Source organism: Mastomys coucha, unplaced genomic scaffold (assembly GCF_008632895.1).
Source record: "Mastomys coucha isolate ucsf_1 unplaced genomic scaffold, UCSF_Mcou_1 pScaffold17, whole genome shotgun sequence".
NCBI lineage: Eukaryota > Metazoa > Chordata > Mammalia > Rodentia > Muridae > Mastomys > Mastomys coucha.
This window is the reverse complement of record NW_022196899.1, coordinates 30,381,574-30,402,697: the sequence shown is the minus strand read 5'-3', so window position 1 is coordinate 30,402,697 and position 21,124 is coordinate 30,381,574. Positions and strand designations below refer to the sequence as shown.

Genomic DNA, 21,124 nt, shown 5'->3' with positions numbered 1-21,124 from the left:
GTGGAAGTAGGGTGGATTCGAACTTATGGCTCTCCCTTCTGAACTTTGAAGTCAGTTCCACAAAGCTCAGGAGTGGGTTCTACCAGAGGCCCACTACCTGACTGCTGAGATCACTCCTACCCCACATCTGCTGACTTTACACCATGCAACAAGTGTGTGTTCCTTATTTTTTAAGGTCGAGAGGACTAGTCACTTCATGGATCATTCTCTTCCCATTGACTTGACACTTGGTGACATCAGAGGCTGGCTTGCTACCAGCAGCAGAGAGTAGTTCCGTTCCTCCTATTGTGTTGAGTAGAGTAAAGCCACAGTGTCTCTGCATCACTGTTTAAGGATGAGCGGGACAGCCTTGGAGTCAGAGTGGCATGGCCAGTCAACGACTTAGCAGAGTCACATTCAGTGACTGCAGTGGCATGGCTGAGCTTAATACTCAGCAGAATCCTAAGAACAGGACCTTTTCAAGTCCTGTTGTTAATGTTGTAGGTTAGCTTACAAGTAATGTGTTTCCTCTTAGTATCTTACCTTCTTTACCATCCTCTCATCTCCCACTACTCTTTCCTGTGCAGTCCCCCTCCTCTGCTTCTCTTCCTTTTCCTAGTTTCCTCCCTTTACATATTGGATGGATTCCATTACTATTTTTCCCTCTTCCATGAAGATTTCTTCTCTCCACTCATAATCCCTCTTCTAGTTAGTAACAGAATCACACGTGAGTGCGCACACAAACACACATACACAGAAACACACACACAACACACATTCAGTTGCTTATTTGTTTGGTCCACGTTCCAGACTTTCACTTGGGAATTTGGATGGGCAGAAGAGGAATGAATGCTCTCTGTTAAGTCACATATGATATGCCTCTGTCCTTTGGTAAGACTCTTGACTCAACCATTGACTCAAACAAAACACCTCTATCTATCTCTAATGCTTACAGACTAGCACCAAATGGCATCATCAGAGAGGACCTCATTCAGGAAGTTTTCAATCATTAAGTGCATCTGATAAATATGGAAAGGTCTAGAGGTGTGTTCTCGTGAGTTCCAGTTCAAAGGCAATTCTCAAGGAGACTTGTGCAAAGTGTAGGCATGATACAACAACTCACAAAGACAAGGAACGAAGCTTTCCTCTTTGAGGGAGAGTGACAAAGATGCTGGAACTGGACAATGATGCTATCGCTATGACAAAACTATTACTCTGAAAATAGAGCTGTGAAAAGCCAAGGACAACAGGAGACAAGGTTATTTGTTTGTGAAGAAATTAAAGAAACCAACATGAGCTAGAAGGACTCTTAGGATGACACAAAATGGGTAATTATTTCAAGCTCCATCTCTCAAAATGCCAGGTATGTTTCAGGAACATCTCAGCTGAGTCTAGTTGGAGCATAGAGTGTGAGGAGAAGAAGAGCATAGGGTTTGGAGGCATTTTGATTCTGGCTGGACATCAATGCAAAAGGTCTCATGTGTCAAGATTTGGCAGTAGGGAGCCTTTGGTTGTTTAAAAGTGGAAGTGATGTGATTAAAGTCACTCGGTGTAGTGTGCACTGAAGTGGCTGTTGACAGAATAGGAGAGAATGGATTAGGAGGATGCTGTAGCTATCAGAGCTAAGCTTGAGATAGAAGGAGACTGGGAGAGAGAACACGCAATTAAAATCTATGGGATTGGATTTGCTTGTTTGGTTGGTTTTTAGTGCACTTTGCATGAATCGTTTTTAAAAGAAGCTGGATTAGGGAGAGTCGGGGTATTCTACCCAGGACTGTTGAGGCCATTGTTGAGAGGAAAAGGGCTGTGAGAATCCTGAGTTGTCAGGTGATTCTCATGGTGTCCACCAAGAGATGGAAATTCCAGGCTGGAACTCAGGAGAAGGAGAGACCTTGCTGTCTGGTGGACTTGTTGAGGCATTGTATGCTCACATTAGATTGTCCAAAGGACCATTCAAGAAAAACAGAGGGATCCTGAAGAGGAAAGTGTCTTGAAGGAAGGGGGTAGGGGGAGACGATCGAGGGCAGGGTGGCACTAACTCTGGGCTGCCTAGAGAATTTCAGGAAAGTGGAAAATTGACAGAATCATAGCAAAAACTCGAGACAACAGACATTTGTGCATCTACTGTAAAGACAAGTCAATCTGGTATATGTGAACAAATATCGGCAAAGGTATTGTAATTCTCAGAATGCTTTGTCTATAGAGGCAGACTTCTAGAAAAGAGGGCTCTGTGCCAAATGTCAGTTATAATGAAAACAACAGTTTCTGTTTATGTATACTCTGGTTGAATCACAGCTTCATAGAACAGGATTTGTCACTGTCATTGATAAATGAGGAAATCGACACACACAGCAACATAATTTCCAAAAGCTCCTAAGCAAGGCACAGTCAGCTGTTGATGCTCAGCTGTTTGAAAGGGTGGTCTGAGGACACAGTGCTTCAGATGCCAAGCTGCCTAGTTACATGTAGGTTTCTGGGGGTTGGTTTGGCTATAGAATAAGGATCCATCATATGAATAGGTTTAGATATCAGATTGTAAGTAACACCTCCTTTCTACCGCTGGAGGAGAACTCAGTTCTCAAGTGACTATTGAATCTCTCTGGACTGGCAGGAAAAATCTGACTGGTGTTATAAAGGAAGAGGCAGATTTTCTTGCAAGGAAAATTCCTTGTTTAATTTTCAAGTAAAGCACAGAGCAGCCCAGAACTTGAGATCCTTAGTAATTTGACACTTCTCATTATATCATCAGATTCATGCTCCAGGGGCACAATTTCATTATGTGGGGTACAGAGTTGTCATTTTGTTAGTTTGTTTCAAATTATTTTTATACAGGGTCAAAGCAACACACAAACATAGCTTTGGATGTTAGGACACTAAAGGCTTTTATGAGCAGTGGTCCCCACATGTTCTGTCAGCCCTCGCTTTCTCCTGTCCACTCTGCTTCTCCACCCCACTTTCAGCTCCGTCATGTAATGACATTTTGATACACGTATCATTGAGGGACTGTCAGAAATCTTGAGAAGTTTTGCTCACATATTCTTATTCTCCCCTCATCTTCCACAACATGATTTGTTACAATTTCTGGCCAACATCTTAAGATCTTCATTATTTAACCTTGTGACCATATTACTTAGAACTAACAAATAGTCTAATAAAGTGACATTTCTTTTATAATTACATAGTTTCCTTGAAATAACTATTTGTCACATTTGGGTTTTGGATCTTTAGCTAAGTCTTCTACAGTCTCCAACTGAGAATGGTTTCCTGAAAATATACCTTCTAGATTTCTCAGACTTTGCATGTGGCCTTTAAGTTTCCTTTTCTTAGGAAGCTTTTTAAGTGGCCCCTTTATCTATTCTCTTCTGGGGCTGCTCATTGGGGGAGGGGGCTGCACATTGGGGGAGGGGGCTACTTTCACTGCTGAACAGGATCGTGGTGACACCCCTGACCTGGAGCTGGTGTCCCTTTGTTCTGGGATATTTTCTTGCACTACTTTCTGACGTGATTCTTTTGTTCTTGTCCTGTTTCTTAATCACTCTTTTCAGTCTTCCTTCTCTAATTCTTTTGAGAATCCCAATGATTTTAACAGTAGATTTCCTAGACTGCTCTACTTTTCCTATCTCTTCTCTTCTGCCTTCCCATACTTATCTTTTACATTATTCTTCACAAGAAATCCCAGGTATAGGGTCTGGGGAGTAAACTGAGGGTCTTATGCATGCTAAAGACATGCATTTGTACCAAGCTTCACCCCCAAGGCCTAACTAGCCACTTTAAATAAATAAATAAATAAATAAATAAATAAATAAATAAACAAAACCTTTATTTCTAAGACCTCCTTTCTTATGCATGTTCCTCTTTTCTTTTCCTCTCCCTCTTTTTTTAGACACATTCCCTTTTTGTAGCAAATTTTTCTTATTTGGGGGTGTCTTTTTTAAAAATTATATTTCAGGGAGGGAGAAACTAGAAAATGATAAAAAACAAAACAAAACAACAACAACAAAAAACTCCTGCTACTCTTATAGAGTGGGCAGAAATTCCTGATGATTGACACCTGCTCCAGGAAACCCATGTCTGCTTGTCTGTTTCTGTCTCCAGAGAGGCCATGTTCTCTCTTTCACAGAAGAGTGGAAGGGTTGTCATTTGATTGTGCTGGGGTTCAGGGTCTAGGGGAGCACTTCTACCTACTCCTGATCTAGACTTCAGCAAGTCACTCATTTTAAGATACAGCCTGATTTTCAGTTTCTTTAACTTCCAGACCTTCCCTGCCAGTGGAGAGAGCAGACCAACCTGCTCCCTGATGTGCTCTGTCTGGACACCTGCTTTTTGTTTAAGTAATGAGCTATTCTCTGACCTCTCTCCTTAGCATCTTCATATACCTTGGCTTGGAGTACAAATGTCTCTCGTTTTTTATGGGCTTTGCATTATTATTCTTTATTGTCCTGACCACAGAGGAATTTTGGAGAAAATAGGGATAAGAAAGCCTTTTATTCCTTTGCTTGAAACCAAGTATCTCTGTGGTGGTGTTTTGTTTACTTACATGCTGATGGTTATCATTTAAGACACAGCTGAGACTAAAGGAGGAAGATGTTTATAGTCCTGACTATTCTAAGCAAGCAGGTGAATAATCGCCTTCACAGTGATATGGGACCCGCAAGTCCCCACCCCTACCATCCTCAGAACTGCACAATACAGAGTATTCTGAAGAGAAGACTCATGTTTGCGATGGACGCCATGTCCCTTGCCTTCTTTTACAGATGAAGAAACTGAAGCTACAACTAGATATCTAAGTCACAGTGGTCCCAGGTCATCTGACATAGGTTCCCAGGGCTGTGCTGTTTATGCTGTGGCCTCCTTTAGTTAACAGATTTATCTCTTTCTCAAAGACATTTTAAAATAAATTTACCCCAGGGAACAATATAGGAAACTATTAATTAGTATTAACTCATTTATGAGATCCAATTAAATCATCATCGCAACTCAGCTACTGATGGCAGATCAACTTCAGAACACTTATGAGGTAATAGGAGGACCAGGGCCAGGGCAAAGGAGGAAAGAGGACCTCTCAAACGAAAGTGACCCTGCCAAGAGTTACTGCCATCTCTTACCCCAGCACAACAGAGGTGGTGGGTCCCAGTCCGACTCTGCCCATGCTTTGAAGGTGGAGGTGTAAAGTTTTTCATTCCTGTAATGGGATATTAAGTATTTCATTCTCTCCTCTCATCATTAAAGTTATTCTTAGCTATTAAGCTTTCCCATAAACCATAACCTGGTTTACAATTAGACAATAAAACAACATGGTAAATGTGTTGGGGGAGGAAAACTGTTGGCAGAACTCCTGAACCATCCTGGCTCTTCAGGAACATAAACACCTTGCATGGGAGTGAGGCCTGCACACACTTCTATCTGAGGAGAATGCTCTGGCTTCTCAGCCAACTTCAGATTGCCCTTAACATATGTCAATATTACTGTAAGTGGGAGAGTCCAACCAGTGTCAGTGCAGGGTGAACACCAGGGAGTCTAGCCTTCGGCAGAGGGATGGACTGGGGGTGGCTGACTTCACATTAGTACAGAAGGGAAGCAACAGAATCATTAGGAGAATAATTAGGCCTCTTATAGCACTATGCCTTTAATTTAGCATCTAGGTCAGGGATGTTTAACTACAATTACCTAGTTAGAAATTCTATTAAGAGAAAACTAAGCTTGGCATAGTGACTTATACATGTAATTTCAGCATTCAGGAGGTTGAGGCAGGAGAATCACTATGAGTTTGAAACTGGGGTACATAGGAAATACCATGTCTCAAAAACAAAACAAACCAACCAACAAACAAGCTCTCTAGAGAATCCTTGCCTACCCTCTGCATTCAAACGTAAGCATAAGGAATACTTGATACTAGAGGGGTTTTAATGATTTTTTAATGCCCACAGATGTACATCCTGTTAAGACCTTAACCTCGGTGATTTTTTTTTACTCCAATTTTGCATCTCTAGATATATTTCATCAAATAAAGATGGTGATTTGAATTCTCTGATGAAGTGCAGAGTGCAGGCTGATGAGGTAGAGTGGACAGACAGCTGAGAATGCCAGGCTTCAGGCTTTGGACATGGGCATTCATGAGAGAAAGCCAGGTCTCTCTGCTTCTCATTAAAAAAGAAAAGAAAAGAAAAGAAAAGAAAAGAGAGACTAGGCATACAGAATTAATTAGTGACAATTAATATTTAAGTAGCCAAATATGAGATTCTCTTTAGTCAGTAGATTTTTGTCCTTTCAGTTCATTTTGTCTCCATTCCTACTCTATTTATACTAAATTCATACTAATTTTTTCTTTATTATCTTGAGTCTGTCTTAAATGCTATCCTGAAAATGAATCTATTTTTATAAGGAAGTCTAAATTATTAATTAATCATGAGAAACTCTTTTTTAATATTTATTTATTTTATGTATATGAGTACACTGTAGCTGTACAGATGGTTGTAAGCCTTCATGTGGCTGTTGGGAATTGAATTTTAGGATCTCTGCTTGCTCAGGTTAACCCCGCTCGCTCCGTCCCTGCTCACTCAGGGCAAAGATTTATTTATTATTATACAGAAGTACAATGTAGCTGTCTTTAGACACACCAGAAAAGGGCATCAGATCTCATTACGGGTAGTTGTGAGCCACCATGTGGTTGCTGGGATTTGAACTCAGGACCTTCAAAAGAGCAGTCAGTGCTCTTACCCACTGAGCTATCTCATCAGTCCCATGAGAAATTCTCAATTTTATGATATACCCCTATTTACTTTCTGATTTTCCTAGTAAGACATACTTTATGTAAGATAAAAATCAAAAGACATCTAACTTGGAAATGCTGGGCTGGAGTGTGTATCTAAGGATTAGATATAATTAAGCAGAAATCTAAAATTGAAGAGTTGGTTGAAAGAGTGGTTGTTTACACGACTTTAATGATTAATTATTAATTTTCATTAATGCATTCATTATATCCCTTTTATTGAAAAGTTACCATTACTTGTACATTCCGTCATATGTGACTAAGGGCATTCTTTGTATCTGAGGGGAAAGTCCCTGATCCTTGAGTCCTCAGACGTAGCAGTTAGTGTTGGTGCCATGTGTGCACCCATATATCAGCAGGTGCACTGCATGGTATGTGACAGCCAGGCATATGGGCAAAGAGGCAGTCTGTGCTCCTCGGGAAGTTACTGAATCCTTGAGACAGGCATGAAAATGGACAGACATACAATATTACAAAAGTTGGTTTGATGGCCTTAGGCACAGATGCACTCCAGAAAACAGATATGTACACTCTAGAATGTGTTGCCTGATGCCTTCATGAGCAGACATATTTGAGAAACATCCCTAAGAATCAGGTGGGAAATGGCTGGAGAGAATCAAGTGGGAAATGGCTGGAGCATCCTCTTCTGTTCCCTGTGGGCTTTGGAGGTAACAGCAAACCACTCAGTTTCTTTTTGCTTTGTCTAGTTTTAGCTGCTCAGAGTCTGGATGAATAGCATCATGCTTCAGAAGACGAGGGGGAAGTGAGAAAGGCAGGAGAAAGGCGGGAGACCTGAGCTCCCCCTCCGCTATTCAATAGCTTCTTGTCCCTCATAGTTAAGATACACCTAAAAGGCTTTTATACATTACTAATTCTGAATGAGGACCAGGTATGGTGGTATATATACTTTAATCCCAGCACTTGCGAGTTACAGGCAGGTAAGTCTATGTTAATTCAAAGCCAGCCAGGTCTGTACAGTGAGCTCTAGACCAGCCAGAATTACACAGTAAGACCATGTCAAAAAAAAAAAATCTGATGTAATTCAGACCAGCAGAAAGTTGAGGACCCTCCACTATAGAGACCCAACTATCCTTCGGGTCTGGTAAGTGTGGAAATCTCTACATCTTAAATGTGTGGCATGGGAATCTTTTTTTGTAGCATTTGACAGGGAAAGGCTATGGAGTTGAGAAAATAACTTACCAGAGCCAGTTCTCTTCCTTCACTACATGGGTCCAGAGACTCAAACTTGTCAGCTTGTCAGCAAGCGCCTTTACCTGCTACGCCGTCTCTCCAGCACTACATGGGAGTCTCTGTAGATGAAAACTACGCCCTTTTCTTTGTTACATGGAGACTTCTCTATTGCTGGTTTGGTTGTTACAGTGTTGATGATCTGTGATATGTGGTGTGTGTCGGTGCTTGTAGACTCACATGTAGTGGTACTGATACACTTAGGGGTGTACTACTTCCCTTCCCCGATCACATCTGTGAAGAGATAAAAATTTAGGAGAGCGCTGTTGAGCTCTTTCTTCTCTTCTTCTACATATATGTAGACATGCTGGGAAAAAATATGTTAGATATTCCAGCAGTGGCTAAATTGATTGGCAGGCACTGCTTGCTAGGAGGACTACGGATCCTCTGGTTTTTGACATTTCATTGCTGATATTTAGTTCCTTTGTCAGAGCCTGCAGCTTCCCACACCACTGTCTCCAATACCACAAATAACATAGTGGCTGCTTCATGATGCATTTTTGTGTTGATTGTTGAATAATGTCTAGTATTGAACATTGACTGGACCATTCTAGGCCTTTAGAGATGACATAAGAAGTTGAAAATAAATGTAGAGCACACTATTTCTATCAAGTTTGTGGACACACATACCACCCAAGAGAATGATCCAAGAGACAGAAGTCAAGGAGGAAAATAAAGTCATCTAGTTTATGAACTTATCCATATTACAGAGGTTCAGGCTTGGGTGGTCAAGAGCAATTGCAGGCCGGGCAGTGGTGGTGCACGCCTTTAATCTCAGCACTTGGGAGGCAGAGGCAGGTGGATTTCTGAGTTTGAGGCCAGCCTGGTCTACAGAGTAAGTTCCAGGACAGCCAGGGCTACACAGAGAAACCCTGTCTCAAAAACAAACAAATGAACAAACAAACAAAAAAGAGCACTTGCAGAAAGGATCAAAGACCTCACCCTCACATCTCAGAAAGAACAGAATTTTGCTGGTCACAGAGGCTCCCTCTATCTTAAGATACAATGTGCTCTGGACAGTGGCCAGAGAAAGGATCTAAATTGATGGATGACAGAATTGAGATGTGTAGGGATGGAAGCAACAACACGAGGAACATTCCAGAAGCTGGTATAACAGAGTCAAAAAGTCAATCAACAGCTTAGATGAGCAGAGCTTTGCCTTATGTCTTCAACCAGCTGAATACAAGAGACAAAATAACCCAATATACAATATGCGGTGTAAATAAGTCTTAAGGTTGTTTTGTTTTGTTTTCATTGCTTACTAAACAGATATTTATTCAGCAAGTGAATTAAGCAATCAATAAATTAAGCAATTAAGTTAATTAAGCAATTAAGCAGTTCCGTGAGCTGACAGGGAGAGATCTGCTCTATATCACACAGGAATTCGGCCAGCTAGGGCAGTGTCTTTCTGTATTCTGAGCCAGAGCATAAGTGCTTTTACTTCCTGAGTCTCCTTCCAGTCTCTGGAGAGATTCAAACCTGCATGGCCCTTCTGCACCCTGTCTGTGAGCAAGCGTCGAAGATGCTGCAAAGCCGGCCTCATTTAGCTGTTTGATGCTATAGTGAAAACCTTCTTTGGATGATTTTTCCATACTCTCAGGAAGTCATCTCTTCCCCTGCTCTTGTGTGGACACCAGGGGTAGACTTTTCTGTCTCTGGGGACCTCAGCAGACATTCTTAGACAGATGAAAGCTATGCCCTCCACTTTGTTCAATGAAGCACCTTCTCTTGCTAGTTTGGCTGTTATTGTGGTGATGGGCTTTAACGTCCAATGTTGAGAGCCTGTGGCCCTTTCTGGTCTCTGGGCCAGTACTCACTTGGGTATTTCTTATCAGTGGAAGGAACTTAATCTTGGCTGATTTGCTTTGTGAGGAAAAAGTGCTCCCTCTCTGATGGAATATAGCTGATGTCCCTGGTGTCTGCAGCACCCTCTGTCTCGGCCGGAGTGGTCCAGCACTCTGGAGACATCATCCTGACTTTGATGCAGGTTCCCTGGCTCTCATCTTACAGTGCACACAACATGGGAGTCAGGAGTGGTGGGAGAAAGCTCCCACTGTGCATCACCCTCTCTCTGGAATCTGGTAAAAACACCCCACCCATCCTGACCCTCCTGAATCCACATGTCACTTGTGATTCCTGCCAGTCCCTTTGATCTTCTCTGCTGTGGCAGTGGGAGAACTGTCCATGTGATGAGATCATTCTGTGATGAGAGTCCTGCAGAATGCATAGATAAGATTCAGCCAAGAACACCTTCTCTTTACCCAAAGTTTTCTCCTAAATCCTACTTTTTCTTGTAAAGCTCAGCATGTTCCCTTGATCTTTTTTATGTGGCACACTCACTGTCCTGTAGGCAGGAAAGACATTCACTCAACAAGGGCAAAAACCCTGCATTTGGAAACATAAAATAAAAATGTATCTTAACACCTAGAAAATAGCCTTGGTAGTATAGGAGGAGGAGGGATTGCACGTTAGCAGGATGGAGAAAGATAGATTTGAGAGCAAGGTTGGCTAGGCGGGGCACAGGGAGCTGTGGACATTCCTGAAGGTGAGTTAGAGGGGTATTAACTCAGAAGAGGACTGTGAAAATGTGGCTAGATAGACCAGTTGTCTTTGATGGACACCATTCTGGGAGTGACTATGGGTGTAAAGAGGATTGGGGGCCCCAGGAAACACCAAAGAAAATAGTCTCCACTGCCTCCCAGACTTGCACTTGGCTGGATGTATGACCTTGGGAAATTTTTTTAGGTTAATTTTCATATTTATGAGGCCGGAAAAACATGTTTTCTTCATAACACTGTTGGGGAGAATTGAACATACCTTGAAAACCCAGCATGCGTCTCAGATGCTCAGTAAGGCTAACCTGCTTTGCCTCCTCTTCAGTTGCAAAGCCGCTGTGATAACCCAGTGGTGATTTGATAAATCTCTGAGGGTGGGGCAGCCAAGGATGGAGAGACAGAGTGAGCTTGAGGACACTTCTGAAGGGAAGTGTCAGGACTGTTTGGCTGGCAGGATCAAATCGTGGGTTATCTATGACACTGAGGTTTCCCAGTCTAACTGGTGCTTTGAGATATGCATTAGGATTTGGGTATTCCAGAGTAAAAAGATGGATGGTTGTACAGGGAACCTTAGGTACATGGGAAGACAGGTAGCTCTGTTGCACAGACACTTAGCAAGCGTCTCATCTCCTCAGGCACTGGGATGTGCTCCACAGATAATGATAAGAAAAGATCTCACTACTCAGGAATGCATGCAGTAGTGGCACTAAAGAGGTGTTTGTTAATGTACTGCTTTCAAATTTAAATTACTTTAATAGTCTTCAGTATACATGGAGAATAAGAAGACAAAGTTCATGCATAAGGAGGCTTCTCGATACACAAGAGTCACTTGGCCTCAGCACTTGAATCTTCATAAAAGGCATAATGGATGCTATAATAGGCAATATCTTCAGCTGCTTAATTCAGTAACCCGTTTAAAAGCTTCACTTCTTGATAAAGCAAAAATGTGTCATTAAATGGTCAAAGGTAAAGGCACTTTGTAGACTGCTCTGGCAGAAACCTTACAGAGATCTAATTTTAAATAGTAGTAACAACAATAAAAAAAAAAATGAATGTCGGGTTGTATGTCCCTTGGCCTTTGCCACTCAAACACATCATTTCAACTTTACTTTTGTCAGGGCCAGTGTGACAAGTGCCGAAAAGCCCAGTAATGCAGGGTCATTGATACAGAGTAGTTCTGCTGGTTGATGGTGCAGCCCCCTTATTTTAGCATACACAGAAATCGCCAATATTATTCATTTAAAATGCATATTGCAGGGCCCCACCCCGGGGAGCTGTAGAATCAGCTCCTCTGGAGTAAGATTGGAAGTCTGCATGTTAGCACACACTTCAGGTAGGACTCAGTCCCAGTTGTAGAGACGATATTAGAGAGGTCGGATGACTCCATGGAAAGCTACGGCAGCTAGGCAGTGTTGCTTGTATGTTTGCCTCTGAGTGAAGTGGAGCAGAAGGTTCCCAATACTGTATAAAAATAGTTTCTAGAAGAAATTTTCATCTGCTTAAATGTTTGTACAAATACAAAGATCCCAAGAAGCATTTAAAAAAAAATCTTTAAACAAATGCAAAGTGTCTTATTCAATTCTGGCTGTGCCAATAAGACCCTGTGGACTTCGACAGACATCTGTTGTTGACTGTTTTAAAGCCTGGAATTCTGAGGTCAGATTGCTGACATGGTCAGGTTCTTGTGGGGAGTCTTCCTGGCTTGCAAATAGGTAGCTGCTTTCCCCACACAGTCTCCCAAGGGCCCAGAGGCAAAACTGGGAGGGAGAGAGTTCAGTCTGTAGTAGTGAAAGTCTCTGGATGTCCACTGCAGTCCTAGTGAAGGAGCCTAAACACAGCCTTGCAGATCAGTCAGCCCTGCTGTGTGCTTCTGTGAGAATGAAGTCCCTTCAGAGTGCCCTCTGAGTGCTGACTGCATACAACCATTGGAGGAGGGTCAGAAGAGAGGGAAAAAACTAAAAATATATTCTGTTAACATTCTCAGAGTTTGGCATCTTCCTTCCTTATTCAAAAGCTGGAAGTAACATGTCAAGGACATCCAACACTGGAGACCCGTTTACCCGCTGGGGCCAACTTCTCTGCCCATTTCTGCTCCATAGAAAAAGTTAGAGGGAGGCCGGGCAGTGGTGGCACATGCCTTTAATCCCAGCACTTGGGAGGCAGAGACAGGTGGATTTCTGAGTTTGAGGCCAGCCTGGGCTACAGAGTGAGTTCCAGGATAGCCAGGGCAATCCAGAAAAAACCCTGTTTTAGAAAAGAAAAAAAAAAGAAATAAAGAAAGAAAGAAAGAAAGAGAGAAAGAAAAAAGACTCTGAGATTAGTCCCTAGCACTGAAAAAAACAAAAAACAAAAAACCACTGGGCTGGAGAGATGGCTCAGCAGTTAAGAGCACTGACTGCTCTTCCAGAGGTCCTGAGTTTAAATCCCAGCAACTACATGGTGGCTCACAACCACCTGTAATGAAATTGGATGCCCTCTTCTGTGACAGCTACAGTGTACTTATATATAATAAATTATTTTTAATAAAAAATAGAGGGCGCTCCTTCTGTGAGTCACATGACATGAGTAGCATTCCCTCATCTCTTTTATTCTCAAGTGACAGTGTAAGGTAAATAGTTTGCTTTGAGTTTGTTTTTATTGGGAGATCAGGCCTCACAGTTAACTCGCTGTTGTATCAGTCACTATTCTATTGTTGTGAAGAGACACTGTGACCAAGGGCAACTCTTATAAAAGAATATTTAACTGGGGGGTTGCTTTCGGAGGGTTAATTCATGACCACCATGGTGGGGAGTTTAGCAGATTGGAAGCAGGCAAGGCCAGAGCAGTAGCCGAGAGCTTAGCATCTTGATCCTTAGGTAGCAGTTGGGTGGGTGTGGTGTGGTGTGGGCTTTTGAAACCTCAAAGACAAGTCCACAATGACACAGCTCCTCTCACAGGGCCACACATACTCTAGCAAGGTTTACCTCCTAGTCTTTCCCAAACATTTCCACTAACCATGCATTCAAACATTTTATCCTATAGGGGCTCTTCTCATTCATACCACCACAGTACTGAAGTCAAACAGTTTAGCTCCAGTATACAATGTGGAGATAAAGGTTCTGGAAAAATAAATATTAATAAGAACTTTGAAAGACTAAAATATACAATTTATAACACAAGGACTCCAAGTACTAAAATTGTACAGTAAATGATATTTGTGACAGATGAGTAGATTTTAGCTGCTCTTATAAAGTAACAGAACAGCAGTAAATGGTGGGCAACTACATGATGGTGTGTGCGTTCTTGAGCATCACATTCTACAACTTACATTAAAACAATTAAAATATTAACTAGACATGGTGTTCATGCCTGTACTTGGGAAACTAAGGCAGGCAGATAACCATGGATTCAGGGCTAACCTTGACTACATAGTGAGTTCTAGAACAGCCTCAGCTGTCCTAGATTGAGAGAGATTGTTCATGATTGAGAGAGACATAGTTGTTTTGAAAAAAAAGAATAAAAACTATAAAAAACACTAAGAAATACCAAGAGAAAGTTCATGAAATAGTCATTTCCTATTATTCTCAAATCAGTCTCTTTTGGCAAATATTGTAAGGTTCTTTATAACTAGTTTCTTTGTACATTGAATTAAAAATCTTGTTCACTAATATATAATATTTCAATAATAATTCATTCCCCAAATGTAATTCATATGTTAGAGTTGTTTAGACATACTTGGTTATATATTCTATTAGCCTCAGACAGTATCAACAAAGTATCAATGGCAGAAACAAGGTCTTTTAAGCAACATGGATATTCTAGCCATTCAATGCCTAGTTTATAACTCAACAGACCCAATGAAATGAGTACTGTTAATACCAATAGATCATCCTCAGTAATTTATAAGATTTTCTAGAGTCCTTAATATAGAGCTTGAAATTCTCTTCTGTACTTTTCAGTGAATGGTTGCTACTTTCTGCTTTATACCCATCTGAAAACCACTGACCAGCCTTGAGCACCTCCCTCGTCTCCTCTTCCACCCTACATACCACACATTATAGATACCTGTATCTTAAAGTAATTGTCAGTGGCATGGTTAAAACACACGAATATTTATAAATTCCAAACTATTCGTACAACTCTTCCAACTGGACATGAGGATAGCAGTGTGAGGCGGTGGTCCCCTACCCTGTTCTTCAGTCCCATGCCCCGAGCTTCAGGAAAACGGCAGCTGAGAATATCTTGTCTTTTTTTTTTTTTCTCAAGTACAGTTGTTGACCTTACACACCAGCCAGGCAGTTGAAGTGGGATGTCCCAGAAGTGTGATCTGTGCTGGGGTACATTAACACCTTTATGGGGCATCTCTGGTTTTCCTTTCCACTGGATCCAGGTCTGCTTGGGGCGAACTGCCTGCTCTCAGCTGGGAAGCTGCCCAGGGCTCTCTGGGTCTGGAGCCTACAGAGCTGCGAAGAGCTGGGTGCTAGCACCCCCACTTCCTCTGCTGGGGAAGCTCCCTCATTCAACCAGGCCCCTAGGGAGGCTGGTGTCCTCTAGAGAATTTTCAAATCCTGGCTCTGTGAATACATTTTTCAGTGGCAGGGGATGCTTCTGAAACAGTTATAAAGCAAACAATTTCCAAGCCATTCACTTTCAAGTTTGGTTTATTTGCTTCAAAAGTCAGTAATGTGGATAAAAGCTTAACTGGTACCTTTTGATACAGCTCATGCTCAAAAAGAAAGTTCTACAGATTTTTTAAAATAAAGTCATTGAGCATTTGAATCAGAAAAAAGTCTCGGAACTAGGTAAAGTTAAAGATACAGATTTGTGTAATATTTGTACAATATTTGGCCACTAAAATGTATCAACCATTGAGCTGTTACAGATAACCATAATGTTTAAATTATATAATTTATATTGTAATGTTTTTCAAAGACTTGGAATATTTGCAAAAGCTTTTATTTATAAACTCATACAACGTCTGGAACTTTTCACTTTATTTATTTACTACTTTTGCCCCACTGGGGGTTGAAACCAAGACGACGTGCATGATAGACAACTCTTTACAACCCCTTTGTGTCTCCGAACCTTGTTTTAGTTTTAGTTTTGAGGCAAAGTTGCCCTGACTGGCCTTGAACTTCCAAGTCCTCTTGCTTTAGAATTCCCCAGCAGCTGAGAGCTCTATGGCACCAAGCCTGGAATTATTTATTATTTTTAAGGGTTTTGGGGGGGGATTGTTTGTTTTGTTTTGCTTTTGAGGAGAATGGTCTTGGCCTTCTGGGTGCTCAGGTTAGCAGGAGTGAGCTGAGCACTCTGATGTGGGTTGAAGTTGCTGCACACATGCATTTCTAACATGACTTTGCTGCACTTGGATCTCAGCTGGTACGGCTGCTTGTAGGATTTCAGGCCACGGTGTTCTAGCTCTAGGAGCCATGTCTGTGGCTGCTGTCACAAGGTAGCACTAGTGATCTTTAATCCAGGGGTCAAGTCCTTCCCTTCTGTTCAAAAAGCAAATGTGTAATTTTAGTAATTAAACAACCCTTGTTGTAAAAGGAGTTGTTCTCCATAAAGTAAATCTAGATTGATGCTTGGGTTTTATACTTGGTGAATGTTGTCTGGGTCATTGCAAAGATGAATCCTGTAAAAATGAATGAATAAATAAATAAAAAATAAATAATAACTGCAGTGGGAAAAGGCTTCCCCTTAAGAGAAAAACTGAAAGCTAAGGTTTCCAAGGTGATACTCAGTCTATGTGTATAATTTTGGTTTAATGTGCAATAACTTGAGACTTCTATCCTGATGCTTGACAAAAATTAACGTCTATTTAGTACTCCAGCCTGGGGCTTGGATGCTAAAATTCACTAGACACTATTGGTTTTCTTTCTATGGTAGTAGAGATTTAATCCAGGTCCTGACACTTTCTCTGTCCAAGTCCTCTAGGCTGCACAGCAGAACCGGGCTGATGCCGCAGGGTGCCAAGAGTATTGGTGGTGGTGGTGGTAGTGGTGTTTTGTTTTGTTGGGTTTTTTTGTTTTTTGCTTGTTTGGTTTGGTTTTTTACCAGAGTGGGATAGGTACATGAAAAATTATTTCGTTATTTTTCTAAGTGAAGGCAAAATGAACAGAATCTGCATTTGGGCTCCTCCCTGAGCCTCAGGCAGCCTGTGCTAGATGAGGGATAGTTGTGGTGATTGATCTTAGCAATTTACTTGGCTCCAGGTCTGCAGCTGGGTTTGCTGGGGGAGAAAACTATAGGCCTCAAAGTCCCACGTTGTTTTGTCGCCCCACTGATCAGGTCGTCGGAGGGCAGCCCATCCAGGTGGCGCACTGCAGGGATGCGTGACAAGGGCCGGCGCCAGGCAGTGCGTGGCCCGGCCTTCATGTTCGGTGCTCGTGGGCCCAGCCTCACAGCTGAGGAGGAGCGCTTCCTGGATGCTGCGGAGTACGGCAACATCCCTGTGGTGCGCAAGATGCTGGAGGAGTCTCGCACGCTCAACGTCAACTGCGTGGACTACATGGGCCAGAACGCACTACAGCTGGCCGTAGGCAATGAGCATCTGGAGGTGACCGAGCTGCTGCTAAAGAAAGAGAACCTGGCGCGTATCGGTGATGCGCTGCTGCTAGCCATCAGCAAGGGCTACGTGCGCATCGTGGAGGCCATCCTGGGCCACCCAGGTTTTGCGGCCAGCCGGCGCCTGACCCTCAGCCCTTGCGAGCAAGAACTGCGCGATGATGACTTCTATGCTTATGACGAGGATGGCACACGCTTCTCGCCTGACATCACGCCCATCATCCTGGCTGCACACTGCCATAAGTATGAGGTGGTGCACCTGCTGCTACTCAAGGGTGCACGCATCGAGAGGCCACACGACTACTTCTGTCGCTGCGCAGACTGTGCCGAGAAGCAAAGGCTTGATGCCTTCAGCCACTCGAGGTCTAGGATCAATGCCTACAAGGGACTGGCCAGCCCAGCATACTTGTCGCTGTCCAGCGAGGACCCTGTGCTCACAGCACTGGAACTCAGCAATGAGCTGGCCAAGCTGGCCAACATAGAGAAAGAGTTCAAGGTAGGCCTATGGAAGCCCCTGCCTGCTGTGCCAGAGTCGGTTCTGCCCTGTGTTTTGTTAATCTGTTGGGATTTTGTTTGTTTGTCTGTTTTCAGATAGATCCTCATTTGAGGCTCAGGCTGGCCTCAAATTCACAGCAACCCTCCTATCCCAACCTCCCAAATGCTGGGTTTACAAGACCGAGCTACCATGTCCAGCTTATCTTTGGTTTAGACAGGGTCTTACTTAGAGTGTCCTCATTCTACAGAGCCCTTGATAGACAGGAGTTCACAGCAGTCCCCCTGCTTAAGCCTCTCAAGATTACAGGTATGTGCCATCATGTCTTTCTGAAGTGCGTTCTAAACTCAAAGGAACTGCTCCGATGGTTTCCCCCTTAGACTCGCATTGGAGATATACAGCGCAGCATTATTGAGCAGTTGGTCCAGTGGGCCACTCTATGTCCTGGATAAGTATTAAAAGCCAGAAATTCAGTGTCCCCTTTTGACAAATCTAACTCCTTCCTAGATTCTTCCTGTTCTGTTGCACGGTGTCACACATGGACAGATTGACTTTTTACTCTGAAGTTCTTGTCTCAAAAGGCTGAGCTGCATCGCTGTGAGCTGAGGCTCCTCTTTCTTTTCTTGGATGGAGTTTTAGTTTCTTTGAAGTCCTATCTATGGCCCCAGGCCTTTCTATATGTTTAGATGTAGCCATGTCCAATGCATGCTTCATGGACTGCATATATCCCAGGATAGCTATGACTTCTAATCTACACATTTGTAAATGACATTGTCACACAGCAGTTTCAAGACTGGGTGCCCCTACCAGAAACCAACATCCTAAGAGCAAATATAGAATACTATTGGAGCTATGTTGTTGTTAATGCTAAAGGCACATCGTTAATGGGACAAATGCCTCACCTTGAATTCTGTGAACATATATTTAGAGTGGTGAGATGTAACTGTTGGATCAACCCACAAACACAAGGGACTGCATCCAGGAGATTTTCTGCTTTAGTGGCTCTTTTAATGTCACTTGTTTCTGTCAATTGGTATTATTTTACAAAAATTCAATATTAGTGATGGATCACATTAAAATTTTATTCCATTGCCACCTCTCCTATGCATTTTAAATGGTTCTAGCCCTTAAATCTAAGGAGAGGGGATACTTGACTGCTAAGGTAAAGCTCCATGTAATCTCTTCAGCAGATTTCCACTCTCCTGTTTTCTACATCAGGAGCTGGTGGCACGCACTAGCCCCTGTACGTCAGGGATGAGAAATAAACCTTTTCAGCATAGAGCAATACATCAGAAAGAGCATTTATTCTCATTTGCATCTTAATATAGTTTTTCATAAGTAAGTGAATTTTTTTTTCTTCAAGCACAAATGGCAACATAATCCAAGCTAAGGTGAATCCGTTTTCTCTAGGGTTTCAAGAGAATGGCACAAGTTAGTCTGCCCACTTTCCATGCACAAAAAATTCCCTCAGTGTTTGTCAACCCTCACTGTGTCTTGGTGGAGCTCTGTCCTCAGGGTAACAATCTTGCTAATCAATTCATGATTATTTTTGGATATAAAACTGCCCGTTTTGTTGTTTAAAAAAAAAATGGAGAAATGTGGGAAGATCAAAGAATAAAATGGGTCTCTTGATATCTATTCCTATATGTACATCTATTAAGTACTACTTGAAAAGAGTGAGTCTCATGTAGCTCAAGCTAACCTTGAACTTGCTATGTAGCTGAGGATAACCTTGAGCTCCTGACCCTCTTCCACTTTTCAAGTGCTTAGATTACAGAGAGCACCTGTACACCAGGCTTCAAACCCTTCAGACAGAGCACAGGTAGAGCAAAATTAAAACTTATCAGAGAGAGTAGAAAAGTACCTAGGAAAAAACTCTTAGACATCATTCCTTTACTTTTGAGATAGTCATACAATCATAATTCTAAATTTATTTGACACTTCAAACATCACAGAAACCTGTTTTTTTATGTACTTTGTTTGATATATGATGAGGCTCTGCAAGAGAAATTCCATAAAAGGAAATATTTTCTAAGATTATGTTTTAATAATTTACTAAAGATGGTGATGTTTGAAGTTCCACCCAGAGAAGTCTGCTCGGTGGAGCGACAGAGGAGAATTTGTTATTCATAGTTTCCCCTGAAGCCAGCTAAGTCCATATTAGTAATGCTTAGATTAGAATCTCCTTTGCTCTGAGAACCTTCCAGAGGTGGATAAATATCGAAAGTGAAAAAGCAGAGGAGTCCTCGCGGTTACATACGGTAGCCAAGGATATGCACAGACCCTCTGTTTCTTAGACGTTCACCGTTTCAGCTTACAGGGCAAGCTTGAGAGTCTGGGAGCCCTCTGAGCCAGAACAGGGCAGCTCTTCAGCAGACAGTCTCTGGAGACTGAGTCACTCTGCCTCACGGCATGCCCTTTGTCCCCCATCCTTGGTTACTCTTGTTGATTCTTAGCCCTTCTCTCCTTTGGCCTGTTGTCTCACACCCCTGCCTGTCTGTCAGCGCTTTAGACAGTCAGAGCCCTAACTCCGCTCCAGCAGGACAGGACAAGCTAAGCTCACTGCTGAGGGAAGCAGGTAACCTAATTTGCCCTGCTCTGTGCTGTTCACTATAGTCTTTCCCAGAGGGATTTTCAGCTCAGAGTCCTGGCCTGAAAATAAGAATTAGACATTGTGCTGCTTCCTGGAGAAGCACAGGGGATGTTTTCCCCTCTCGGACACCTATTGCTAGCATATTATCAATGACCTGGATTGCATAGTCTCTCACCTTCTGCACACTTCCCACAGTCTCTTGGGGCATACAGAGAACATGTGAAGGTCATCGCCCCAGGAGGCTGAACACTCAGGGTCATAGATTTAGATGAATTGATAAAGGACGGCCCAGTGACATGATATTAAAGGAACAATTCGGATGTGCAAATGATGTCTGCAGCTGTTCTGAGAAATGAGGACTTGGGTTTGATTTTGATATCAGAGGTGAAGAAACCTGCTATTTATTAAGATACAAGAAGACAAATTGTAATTTCCAGATTCTAATTGAGTTGGTGATGGATGCACTTTTTTGGTAAATAAATAAACAAACAAACAACAAAAAGCTATTAGCCTTCCCTGTGCCTCAGGTTTTCTTTCAAAGTGGGGAGCAATTTCAGTTCCTATAATGATAGAGCCAGAAAGGAAAAGGAAAAGAAACATACAAAGTTAGAAAGCCTTTTACAGCAGGAGGAGATGCTGGGAATTGTCGAGTCACAGAGATCTCTCCTTTCACAAGTGGGACTGCAGAGGCCAAGGTCACACTGACTAAATTACATCTGAGCATCTTGGATTCCAGTCCCAGGTTTTATTGATTTAAGGTTTATTATATTTACTTTGTGTGTATAAGTGTTTTGCCTGTGCATGCACGTATGTGCACTATGTATATATGCCTTGTACCCTTGAAGGCCAGAGGAGAGTGTTGGGTCCCCTGGAACTGGAGTTATGCATGATTATAATCTCTGATTTAAGTGCTAGAAACCAAACTCAGCCCCTGGAAGAGC

At 42.4% G+C, this 21,124-nt stretch overlaps 1 protein-coding gene across 3 annotated transcripts in view; it reads left to right on the top strand.

Moving 5' to 3' along the window:
- Trpc3 (transient receptor potential cation channel subfamily C member 3) overlaps positions 1-21,124 on the top strand; it is a 62,307-nt gene that overhangs the window by 1,565 nt on the left and 39,618 nt on the right. For 2 of the 3 annotated variants that reach the window (XM_031376634.1, XM_031376635.1), the window contains exon 2: positions 16,822-17,593. In XM_031376634.1, the coding sequence (XP_031232494.1) occupies positions 16,822-17,593 (772 nt within the window). Of the gene's footprint in view, positions 1-1,327; positions 1,343-16,821; positions 17,594-21,124 lie in introns of those variants that run through there. The other variant, XM_031376637.1, reaches the window with a different exon arrangement.